At 35.6% G+C, this 13,066-nt stretch overlaps 1 protein-coding gene across 1 annotated transcript in view; it reads right to left on the bottom strand.

Moving 5' to 3' along the window:
* Positions 1 to 1,211: 1,211 nt before the first annotated feature.
* Positions 1,212 to 13,066, bottom strand: part of LOC110462617 — an 18,835-nt gene continuing 6,980 nt past the window's right edge. The window contains exons 4-6 of the mRNA XM_021516653.1: positions 8,215 to 8,523; positions 3,069 to 3,216; positions 1,212 to 2,907 (exon numbers count right to left, since the gene is read on the bottom strand). Of these exons, the coding sequence (XP_021372328.1) occupies positions 1,805 to 2,907; positions 3,069 to 3,216; positions 8,215 to 8,523 (1,560 nt within the window). The 3' untranslated portion in view covers positions 1,212 to 1,804. The remainder of the gene's footprint in view (positions 2,908 to 3,068; positions 3,217 to 8,214; positions 8,524 to 13,066) is intronic.

Here is a 13,066-nt window from a genome sequence, read left to right on the forward strand (position 1 = left end):
CTTAGTGAAAGATTGAGATAGAGCAAATCAGACAAACGTGATATATAGGCATGATGATGATTTAAATGCGTTAAAAAGCGTCCTATTCATGTACTTTTTTTCGGGGATATATAGTCGTCATCGATCTAAAATTAATTTTATTTTGGCAAGCCTAACCTTTGAACTAATGCTAATTTCTTTTCTTTAACCTTTTTCGTTTTTAAAACTTCTTCTAACTGCCAAACGTGTCTTTATTCTTTATTCACTCTCTCCAATTCGTGACCGTAAAAAATCCCTGTATTCCCATCGAATGTTTAAGCTTTATTCACGGGAGTTTTATGAACGGTAAAACCTGTGACCAACTACGAATATTTCATATTTCTCCGGTCCGCTTCTGCTACCATTCGTGACGATACTCGATTTTTTTTTCAAATTCAATCTCATTTGGTCCCCTTTTCTAAACTGATAAATTATTTTCTTAGAAGGCTCGTCATCCTCTCAGCCAAACTGTACAGACCCGAATGTTTTTTGCTGTTATAACTTCGAATGAGGTCTATTAATACGTCGGTGAACTTGTATGTCTGCTTCGAGTGAAAGTACTTATACAAAGTATTTTTCAGCTGATCTATAAATGATTCGGTAAAATCAGCTTTATAAACACTGTGACTTGCTCTGTGTGTGTGGCGCCGATTGATTTATGTACAAAACCGCTTTAACGAGTCGTTCAGGAACTCCTTTCCGTGATCGGATCTGACTAAAGTTGGTTTTCTTTCCGCAAACATTGTTTTTGAAAGCGTCCAATACGGTGTTGGCTTTCTTGTTTTTGAGAGGCGCGACCCAAGTATACCCGAAAAAAAATCTATAAGTACAAGCAAAACGCATTCGCCGTCGTTATGGTCTTTTTGTAAGTTGATGTAAGGCACATGGGCTACATTCAACACAAACTAAAGAAGTCTTAGCACTGGGCGTCTTGTGTTTCACTTGTCTTCGAAAGCTGTAAGTCGATGATCAGCTTGAATCCAAGCGGAAAGTCATTACGCCTTTTTTATGCTTGATATCTACATCCACGCGAGTCAGAAAACATTAGCAGAGCCAGAAACATATTGACGAAGTCAGAAAACATAAGCAGAGCCAGAAACATATTGACGAAGTCAGACATACATTAACGGAGTCTGATATACATAAACGAAGCCAGAATAATATTAGCGAAGCAAGTAATACGTTTTATTCTATATACATTCATCGGACGCTACATTTTACTACAAAAATGACACGCCATTTTCGCACATTCTCGATGTCAAACCAGTAAATTCGGATAGGCCTCCAAATCAATCACCAATTGGATCTTAGAGAAGAACGTTCATTCCTATTCGATTCATTATATTACCTTGCTAATATACATGCATATGGTGTATATAGATATATAAAACTTCATTAACAATCATCGCAGAGAAAGGTTACATACTGATTTCATATTGAATATCATGTGTATTCCAGAAATAAACATACAACCAAAGTAACATGGCATTTAAAGAGAAATATTTATTGTTTGTTAACTTTTATACCTCAACTTATATACACAGATGCCTCAATTTGAACATAAAAATTAGATCCAGAAATATTTAAACATAGAAATTATATACAAACATGTTAAACCTCATCCGTCAGGACATCATTGTTCTTGCTACCAATATGATCATTGTTCCTTATACTTTATCAGTAAGTGGACTTTTTCGTACTCAATTCGGCTTGATGTTGCAAACACGCAAATGGACGCAATTCCTTATTGCTTTAGTGTTAATGCCAACAGAAGACAATTTTTTCATTAGACGATGACTACGTCAGCTGTGACGTCAACAGACTCATCTAATCGTGACATAAGTAAGGCGGTGAATTCCTCCTGGGAGCTGTATACAGACGACACGTTTAAGGTGCGTGTGTCCGGGTCAAACATCGGCGGCTCGGATACCGACTGTGGATGGAACCGCGTGTACAGCTGGTCCGCACACAGACAGTCAAAATAGCACCACCTCGTCAGCATCCGGGCCATTTGATCGGTCGTCATTTTCATGATGGCCACTTCAAGATACATCTTAGTTCGCTTCTCCTCCATATCTATACACGTGTTATGTTCCGTGGGGCTAAAAATAAAGTTTACTTTCTCGAATAACGTTAGAGCATTTGGCGACAGTCGGGCATACAACTTGAACACGTCGTGTTCGGTAATGACCGGCAGATTTCCAGAGAAACTTGATATGAACCCCGCACTGATCCCAGACAGAGCCCAGTATGAATTCCGCACTAGGTAGTACCGAGCCAGTCGGAGAATCAGATCATCGAATGTACACGGCTGCGGTTTCACAACGTTTCCGTAGAAACGCAACGTTCTACATAAGTTTCTCAACACTGGAAGTGTAAACTCTGCGATATTTGATCTGATCTCCTTTTTAGCTTCATTCACTACCTTTTTCTCCGATTCGGACATGACATTGTAGAACGATGTGGTTAACTGACTGTCTGAACATTTCTCCGTTAAAATCACCGCTGTGCAAGCTTGTGCCAGTCTGACGGGCCAGTAGTCAAACAGCACCAGTCCATGATACAGTATCCTACCAATAGTGACGTAAAACTCTTCGTCCATGTCGAGGTCAACAACAGGGACATATTCACGGTTTCCCTGAAAGAACCGATGCAATACTTCTCGCCAAAACATAACAAACATTGTGCCTGCTGGGATAGCATTGCTTTGATCAGACGGATACCCATCACAATTCATAAATACCCGTATGTGATGATTTCCAAAACTAGGGTTCGCTCTGTATAGCCTTATCACGTCATCAACTAGGTGGTCTTTCCGGATAGTCACACTCAATGGATTTTGAAGAAGACCTCTGTAAGTTTCGGCGATCACGACAAGTTTAGACTTTGCTGGAAGGAAATACAATTGACATGTGTTAATCGGGTCAAAATATGCCAAGGTGATTTACCTCATAGATGTTACATTTATACTACCAAGTTAGTGACAGATGAAAATATTGCTTTCAGAAACTTACGATTCTCTTTCAAGTAATCGCTTGTGCAATGCCTACCGATGAACGCCATAGAGGTATTGACATTGGACTGGATAACTGGACTGGTAAGTCTTCTCTCTGGTTGTTGGGAGGCCGGTTGGGGCAGTTCATGCGTCTTATGGCAAAGCTCTTCTTGTTCTATCTTCACTGCGACATCACACTCATTCTGTATAGATAATACCAGCATGTTCGGTTACTATGATACAGCCAATGTTGTGTAACTATGATACAGTAAAAGGTTGTGTTACAATGATACAGTAAAATGTTGTGTTACAATAATACAGTAAAATGTTGTGTTACAATGATACAGCAAAATGTTATGTTACAATGATACAGCAAAATGTTGTGTTACAATAATACAGTAAAATGTTGTGTTACAATGATACAGTTAAATGTTGTGTTACAATGATACAGTAAAATGTTGTGTTACAATGATACAGTAAAAAGTTGTGTAATTATAATACAGCAAAATGTTGTGTTACAATGATACAGTAAAATGTTGTGTTAGAATGATACAGTAAAATGTTGTGTTACAATGATACAGTAACATGTTGTGTTACAATGATACAGTAACATGTTGTGTTACAATGATACAGTAAAAAGTTGTGTTACAATGATACAGTAAAATGTTGTGTTACTATGATACAGTAAAATGTTGTGTAACTATAATACAGTAAAATGTTGTGTAACTATAATACAGTAAAATGTTGTGTAACTGTAATACAGTCAAATGTTGTGTAACTGTTATACAGTCAAATGGTGTGTTACTATGATACAGTCAAATGTTGTGTTACTATGATACAGTCAAATGTTGTGTTACTATGATACAGTCAAATGTTATGTTACTATAATACATTCAAACATTGTGTTCCTATGGCACAGTTAAATGATGTGTTCCTATAATACAGTCAAATGATATGTTCCTATGATACAGTCAAATGTTGCGTTACTATGACACAGTCAAATGTTGTGTTCCGATGATACAGTCAAATGTTGTGTTACTATGGCAGTCAAATGTTGTGTTCCTATGATACAGTAAAATGTTGTGTTCCTAAGGCACAGTCAAATGTTGTTTTACTATGAAACAGTCAAATGTTGTGTTACTATGATACAGTAAAATGTTGTGTTACTATGATACAGTAAAATATTGTGTTCCTATGATACAGTCTAATGATGTGGTACTATGCTACAGTCAAATGTTGTGTTACAATAATACAGTCTAATGTTGTTTTACTATGATACAGTCAAATGTTGTGTAACTCTAATACAGTAAAATGTTTTGTTCATATGGCACAGTCAAATGTTGTTTTACTGTAATACAGTAAAATGTTGTGTAACTGTAATACAGTAAAATGTTGTGTAACTGTAATACAGTCAAATGTTGTGTTACTATGATACAGTCAAATGTTGTGTTACTATGATATAGTCAAATGTTGTGTTCCTATGATACAGTCAAATGTTGTGTAACTATGATACAGTCAAACGTTGTGTTACTATGATACAGTCAAATGTTATGTTAATATGATACAGTCAAATGTTGTGTTCCTATGATACAGTCTAATGTTTTGTTCCTATGATACAGTCAAATGTTGTTTTACTATTATACAGACAAATGTTGTGCAACTGTAATACAGTAAAATGTCGTGTAACTATAATACAGTAAAATGTTGTTTAACTGTTATACAGTAAAATGTTGTGTAAGTGTAATACAGTAAAATGTTGTGTAACTGTAAGACAGTCAAATGTTGTGTTACTATGATACAGTCAAATGTTGTGTTACTATGATACAGTCAAGTGTCGTGTTACTATGATACAGTCACATGTTGTGGTTCTATGTTACAGTCAAATATTGTGTTACTATAATAAATTCAAACATTGTTTTACTATGATACAGTTCATTGTTGTATTTTATGGCACATTAAAATGTTGTGTTCCTATGGCACAGTTAAATATTGTGTTCCTATGGCACAGTCAAATGTTTTGTTCCTATGATACAGTCAAATGTTGTGTTACTATGATACAGTAAAATGTTGTGTTCCTATGGCACAGTCAAATGTTGTGTTTCTATGACACAGTAAAATGTTGTGTTCCTATGGCACAGTCAAATGTTGTGTTCCTCTGATACAGTACAATGTTGTGTTACTATGATACAGTCAAATGTTGTGTTCCTATGATACAGTCAAATGTTGTTTTACTATGATAAGTGTAATGTTGTGATCATATGGCACAGTCGAATGATGTGTTACTATGATACAGTAAAATGTTGCGTAACTATAATACAGTCAAATGTTGTGGTTCTATGTTACAGTCAAATGTTGTGTTACTACAATACATTCAAACATTGTTTTACTATGATACTGTTCATTGTTGTGTTTTATGGCACATTAAAATGTTGTGTTCCTATGGCACAGTTAAATGTTGTGTTCCTATGATACAGTCAAATGTTGTGTTCCTATGGCACAGTCAAATGTTGTGTTCCTATGATACAGTACAATGTTGTGTTACTATGATACAGTAAAATGTTGTGTAACTGTAATACAGTACAATGTTGTGTAACTGTAAGACAGTAACATGTTGTGCAACTATAATACAGTCAAATGTTGTGTTACTATGATACAGTAAAATGTTGTGTTCCTATGGCACAGTCAAATGTTGTGTTTCTATGACACAGTAAAATGTTGTGTTCCTATGGCACAGTCAAATGTTGTGTTCCTCTGATACAGTACAATGTTGTGTTACTATGATACAGTCAAATGTTGTGTTCCTATGATACAGTCAAATGTTGTTTTACTATGATAAGTGTAATGTTGTGATCATATGGCACAGTCGAATGTTGTGTTACTATGATACAGTAAAATGTTGCGTAACTATAATACAGTCAAATGTTGTGGTTCTATGTTACAGTCAAATGTTGTGTTACTACAATACATTCAAACATTGTTTTACTATGATACTGTTCATTGTTGTGTTTTATGGCACATTAAAATGTTGTGTTCCTATGGCACAGTTAAATGTTGTGTTCCTATGATACAGTCAAATGTTGTGTTCCTATGGCACAGTCAAATGTTGTGTTCCTATGATACAGTACAATGTTGTGTTACTATGATACAGTAAAATGTTGTGTAACTGTAATACAGTACAATGTTGTGTAACTGTAAGACAGTAACATGTTGTGCAACTATAATACAGTCAAATGTTGTGTTACTATGATACAGTAAAATGTTGTGTTACTATGATACAGTCAAATGTTGTGTTACTATGATACAGTCAAATGTTGTGTTACTATGATACAGTCAAATGTTGCGTTACTATGATACAGTCAAATGTTGTGGTTCTATGTTACAGTCAAATGTTGTGTTACTATAATACATTCAAACATTGTTTTACTATGATACAGTTCATTGTTGTGTTTTATGGCACATTAAAATGTTGTGTTCCTATGGCACAGTTAAATGTTGTGTTCCTATGATACAGTCAAATGTTGTGTTCCTATGGCACAGTCAAATGTTGTGTTCCTATGATACAGTACAATGTTGTGTTACTATGATACAGTAAAATGTTGTGTAACTGTAATACAGTACAATGTTGTGTAACTGTAAGACAGTAACATGTTGTGCAACTATAATACAGTCAAATGTTGTGTTACTATGATACAGTCAAATGTTGTGTTACTATGATACAGTCAAATGTTGTGTTACTATGATACAGTCAAATGTTGTGTTACTATGATACAGTCAAATGTTGTGTTACTATGATACAGTCAAATGTTGTGTTACTTTGATACAGTCACATGTTGTGGTTCTATGTTACAGTCAAATATTGTGTTACTATAATAAATTAAAACATTGATTTACTATGATACAGTTCATTGTTGTATTTTATGGCACATTAAAATTTTGTGTTCCTATGGCACAGTCAAATGTTTTGTTCCTATGATACAGTCCAATGTTGTGTTACTATGATACAGTCAAATGTTGTGTTACTATGATACAGTAGTTGTGTAACTGTAAGACAGTAAGTCAAATGTTGTGTTTCTACGACACAGTAAAATGTTGTGTTCCTATGATACAGTCAAATGTTGTGTTCCTATGGCACAGTCAAATGTTGTGTTTCTATGATACAGTGCAATGTTGTGTTACTATGATACAGTCAAATGTTGTGTTCCTATGATACAGTCAAATGATGTTTTACTATGATAAGTGTAATGTTGTGATCCTATGGCACAGTCGAATGTTGTTTTACTATGATACAGTAAAATGTTGCGTAACTGTAATACAGTAAAAAGTTGTGTAACTGTAAGACAGTAAAATGTTGCGAAACTATAATACAGTCAAATGTTGTTTTACTATGATAAGTGTAATGTTGTGATCATATGGCACAGTCGAATGTTGTGTTACTATGATACAGTGTCTTACTATGATACAGTCAAATGTTGTGTTAATATGAGACAGTAAGACAGTAAAATGTTGCGTAACTACGTGTATAATACAGTCAAATGTTGTGTTACTATGATACAGTCAAATGTTGTCTTACTATGATACAGTCAAATGTTGTGTTAATATGAGACAGTCAAATGTTGCGTTACTATGATACAGTCAAATGTTGTGGTGCTATGGCACAGTCAAATGTTGTGTTCCTATGATACAGTACAAATGTTGTTTTATTATGATAAGTGTAATGTTGTGTTCCTATGGCACGGTCAAATGTTGTGTCCCTATGATACAGTACAATGTTGTGTTACTATGATACAGTCAAATGCTGTGTTACTATGATACAGTCGAATGTTGTGTTACTATGATACAGTCGAATGTTGTGTTACTATGATACAGTAAAATGTTGTGTTACTATAATACATGCCAACATTGTTTTACTTTGATACAGGAAATTGTTGTGTTTTATGGCACAGTTAAATGTTGTGTACCTATGATACAGTCAAACATTGTGTTACTATGATACAGTCAAATGTTGTGAATCGTCTTACCTTGACATGAACAATATATGATTCAGTGTTACTGCCTACACAAGAACTTTCGTTGTTCGGGCAGATACGTCATCCAACTCATTATGTAAACTAAAGCAGTTATGTTATATATTTAAAAAAAAGTAAACGTCTAATGAACAGTAAAAGACACGTTCTTCATTAAAGTTGAAGTTGCAACTTTACCTCATTTCTTATTGAATGACAAGATGACACGATAGGCATTCGCATTGTATTTTGGGAAGTTGTTGACATCATCGCAGAGGACATCTGTGAGGTCAGTCGCGAAGGGGAGGCCACTGGGGAAGATTTAACGTCTACATGTGGCGGTTTAATAACCTCTTGTAGTTCTAAACTACAGTGGTTAATAGGAGTCGTGCATCCCGTATCGGTCTCGTCAAATGTCGAGTGGTCGGTATGGTTCGTTGATACCTGTATGATGTAGTCCTCGCCGGTCCTGTATATGACGGACTGCGGTCGATCATTGTCATTATCCTGGGGATTAATTTGGAGACAACTCGTTAATTGCAAATTTTCTTAATAATATGTAATATTATTATTTGGTAACTAAGCCATGAAGTATTTTATTCATGTGGTAAGATGAGGAGGTATGATGTAATCTTACATATGGTAAAATAAGGAGGTCCAAACGCATTTTCATGGTTTTTGAGCTGATTCTGGTGGTTGGAATGAGAGAAAAATACTCTTTTATGCCCAAGAGTGTAGAATAGGGAAAATCCACCCTCGCAATTTATATATTTGGCAAAACCCTCGGCAAACCCTCGGGTTTTACAAAATTTGAAAACCCCTCTGATGGAATTACCCTATCCTACACCCCTGGGCATTAACGAGACTTATAATCTTACATAGGGTATGATGAGGATGTATGACGTAAAACTACATAGGGTGTGATTAGGTGGTATGACGTATTATTGATTAACTAATTGCATATTGACAATAAAATAAGAAAAGTGCCCAATCAATATCCCAACAAACCTGGGCCAATACGGGATAAACTAATACGCGCGCCACTCGAACGCACGCGATATTATTCGGAGCATTTTTATATACATTTATACTTATCCGCGATGACTACCCTTACCTTCAATAACGCTTTATCGACAACGACAGGAGACAACAATCCATGGATCGAGCATCCGATAGCTCCCCCAAAAAACGGCGAGATATGAAGTGTTAAGCGAGTTAAGCAAACCATTGCTTGATGATATATTGATAGTACATACTCAACAACGAATTCTGAACTCCAAAGTTGTCTTCCCTTTTCACTGTTAAGTGGTGCACATATCTCAGGAGGTACCATAAATATCAATGTAATGCCTCCCCAGAAGTACAATCAGGTAGAATTTAACTGAACAATATTGTGAAATTATTGTTATTAATTTTGTTGAATTAAATCAGTTTATGGCCAATAATATACAAGTAGTTAATTAGTAAAAGTGTCATTAATAATTTAATTCCACATTGGCCAAGTAATTAGGCCTCTGTCTGTCACATTGGCCCTCGGCCTGCGGCCTTTGGCCAATTGGCCTAATAAGTGGGCAAATATGGAATTAACAACCTTATAATCTTACATAAGGTCAGATGAGGAGGTATGCCGTAATCTTACATATGGAATAGTGAGGAGGTATGACGTTATCTTACATAGGGTAAGATGAGGAGGAATGACGTAATCTTACATAGGGTAACATGAGGAAATATGACGTTATCTTACATAGGGTAAGATGAGGAGGTATGACGTAATCTTACATAGGGTAAGATAAGGAGGTATGGCGTAATCTTACATAGGGTAAGATAATAAGGTATGACGTAATCTTACATAGGGTAAGATGAGGAAATATGACGTTATCTTGAAAAGGGTAAGATGAGGAGGTATGACGTAATCCTACATAGGGTATAGTGAGGAAGTATGACGTAATCTTACATGGAGTATAGTGAGGAGGTATGACGTTATCGTACATAAGGTAAGATCAGGAAGTATGACGTAATCTTACATTGGGTAAGATGAGGAAGTATGACGTGATCTTACATATGGTAAGATGAGGAGGTATGACGTAATCCTACATAGGGTATAGTGAGGAAGTATGACGTAAGCTTACATATGGTAATATGAGGAGGTATGACGTTATCTTTTACATAGGGAATAGTGAGGAGGGATGCCGTAATCTTACATAGGGTAAGATGATGAGGTATGACGTAATCTCACATAGGGTATAGTGAGGAAGTATGACGTAATCTTACATATGGTATAATGAGGAGGTATGACGTTATCTTTTACATAGGGAATAGTGAGGAGGGATGCCGTAATCTTACATAGGGTAAGATAAGTAGGTATGGCGTAATCTTACATAGGGTAAAATGAGAAAGGATGACGTAATCTTACATAGGGTATAGTGAGGAAGTATGACGTAATCTTACATTGGGTAAGATGAGGAAGTATGACGTGATCTTACATATGGTAAGATGAGGAGGTATGACGTTATCTTACATATGTAATAGTGAGGAGGTATGACATAATCGTACATATGGTAAGATGAGGAGGTATGACGTAATCTCACATAGGGTATAGTGAGGAAGTATGACGTAATCTTACATAGGGTCAGATGAGGAAATATGACGTTATCTTGAAAAGGGAAAGATGAGGAGGTATGACGTAATCTTACATAGGGAATAGTGAGGAGGTATGCCGTAATCTTACATAGGGTAAGATGATGAGGTATGCCGTAAACTTACATAGGGTAAGATAATGAGGTATGACGTCATCTTACATAAGGTAAGATCAGGAAGTATGACGTAATCTTACATAGAGTATAGTGAGGAGGTATGACGTTATCTTACATAAGGTAAGATCAGGAAGTATGACGTTATCTTATATAGGGTAAGATGATGAGGTATGACGTAATCTTACATAGGGTTTAGTGAGAAAGTATGACGTAATCATACATAGGGTAAGATATGGAGGTATGACGTAATAGTGCATAGTATAAGTTGAGGAGGTATGACGTTATCTTGAAAAGGGTAAGATGAGGAAGTATGACGTGATCTTACATAGGGTATAGTGAGGAGGTATGACGTTATCTTACATAAGGTAAGATGAGGAAGTATGACGTAATCTAACATAGGGTAAGATGAGGAGGTATGGCGTAATAGTAAATAGTATAAGATGAGGAGGTATGACGTAATCTTACATATGGTAAGATGAGGAGGTAAGACGTAATCTTACATAGGGTAAAATGAGAAAGTATGACGAAATCTTACATAGGGTAAGATGAGGAGGTATGACGTTATCTTACATAGGGTAAGATGAGGAAGTATGACTTAATCTTACATAGGGTATAGTGAGGAGGTATGACGTAATCTTAAATAGGGTGAATTGAGGCGGTTAGACGTTATCTTACATAGGGTAACATGAGGAAGTATGACGTAATCTTACATAGGGTATAGTGAGGAGGTATGACGTAATCTTACATAGGGTAAGATAAGGAGGTATGACGTAATAGTAAATAGTATAAGATGAGGAGGTATGACGTAATCTTACATATGGTAAGATGAGGAGGTAAGACGTAATCTTACATAGGGTAAAATGAGAAAGTATGACGAAATCTTACATAGGGTAAGATATGGAGGTATGACGTAATAGTGCATAGTATAAGATGAGGAAATATGACGTTATCTTACATACGGTATAATGAGGAGGTATGACGTTATCTTACATAGAGTATAATGAGGAGGTATGACGTTATCTTACATAAGGTAATATGAGGAAGTATGACGTAATCTTACATTGGGTAAGATGAGGAAGTATGACGTAATCGTACATATGGTAAGATGAGGAGGTATGACGTTATCTTACATTGGGTATAGTGAGGAGGTATGACGTTATCTTACATAGGGTATAGTGAGGAGGTATGACGTTATCTTACATAAGGTAAGATGATGAGGTATGACGTAATCTTACATAGGGTATAGTGAGGAGGTATGACGTAATCTTACATAGGGTAAGATAAGGAGGTATGACGTAACAGTACATAGTATAAGATGAGGAGGTATGTCGTAATCTTACATAGGGTATAATGAGGAGGTATGACGTTAATTTACATAAGGTAAGATGAGGAAGTATGACCTAATTTTATATTGGGTAAGATGAGGAAGTATGACGTAATCTTACGTAGGGTATGATGAGAAGGTATAAGAGGATATTTAATGGTGTCTTCAGTAATAACAAATATATTTCACGAGCGTGGCTATTATTTTGATATTTTTCACGAGTGTGCAGCACGAGTGAAACATTTCAAAATATTAGCCACACGAGTGAAATATATTTGTTATTACTTAAGATACCATTACATTTTCTATTTATTACATTTTTAAAGCATAAAACATGAAAAATGTAATGCATTAAAAAAGGGCGGGAATCAGAAGCGTAATAATTATCGCCATATTCTAATGACGTCACGCTAACAACAAGGCTGGGATACTCAACGCGATTCCGACGTTTTCTTCTTTTATCTGTTGTGCTTGCTTAGGAAAATGTTATTAATTGTATATTCATGTAAATACTTAAGTGTGTGTACCAAACATTTACCATAACAACCACTTATTCTACCGTCGCTTCATTTGAATCTGAACAAATAAATCGTTGGCTTTGAATGCAGCGAATAGAAGATACCATTATGATTGGTCAATACCAAAAAGTGATATTTTCACAGTGTGAAAATATCACTTTTGATATTTGTCACAGTGTGAAAGATATCAGTTTTATCAAGTTTATATTTTATTTATATTTTTATAGAATCCGATATTTCACTGGCAAAAATGTAATAAATGACGTTATCTTACATAGGGTAAGATGAGGAGGTATGACGTTATCTTACGTAGGATACTATGTGGTGATATGAGGTTATCTTACATGGGGTATAGTGAGGAGGTATGACGTTATTTTACATGGGTAAGATGTGGTGGTATGACGTTATTTTACATGGGTAAGATGTGGTGGTATGACGTTATTTTACATGGGTAA

The sequence above is a fragment of the Mizuhopecten yessoensis genome, unplaced genomic scaffold (assembly GCF_002113885.1).
Source record: "Mizuhopecten yessoensis strain PY_sf001 unplaced genomic scaffold, ASM211388v2 scaffold10813, whole genome shotgun sequence".
Taxonomy (NCBI): Eukaryota; Metazoa; Mollusca; class Bivalvia; order Pectinida; family Pectinidae; genus Mizuhopecten; species Mizuhopecten yessoensis.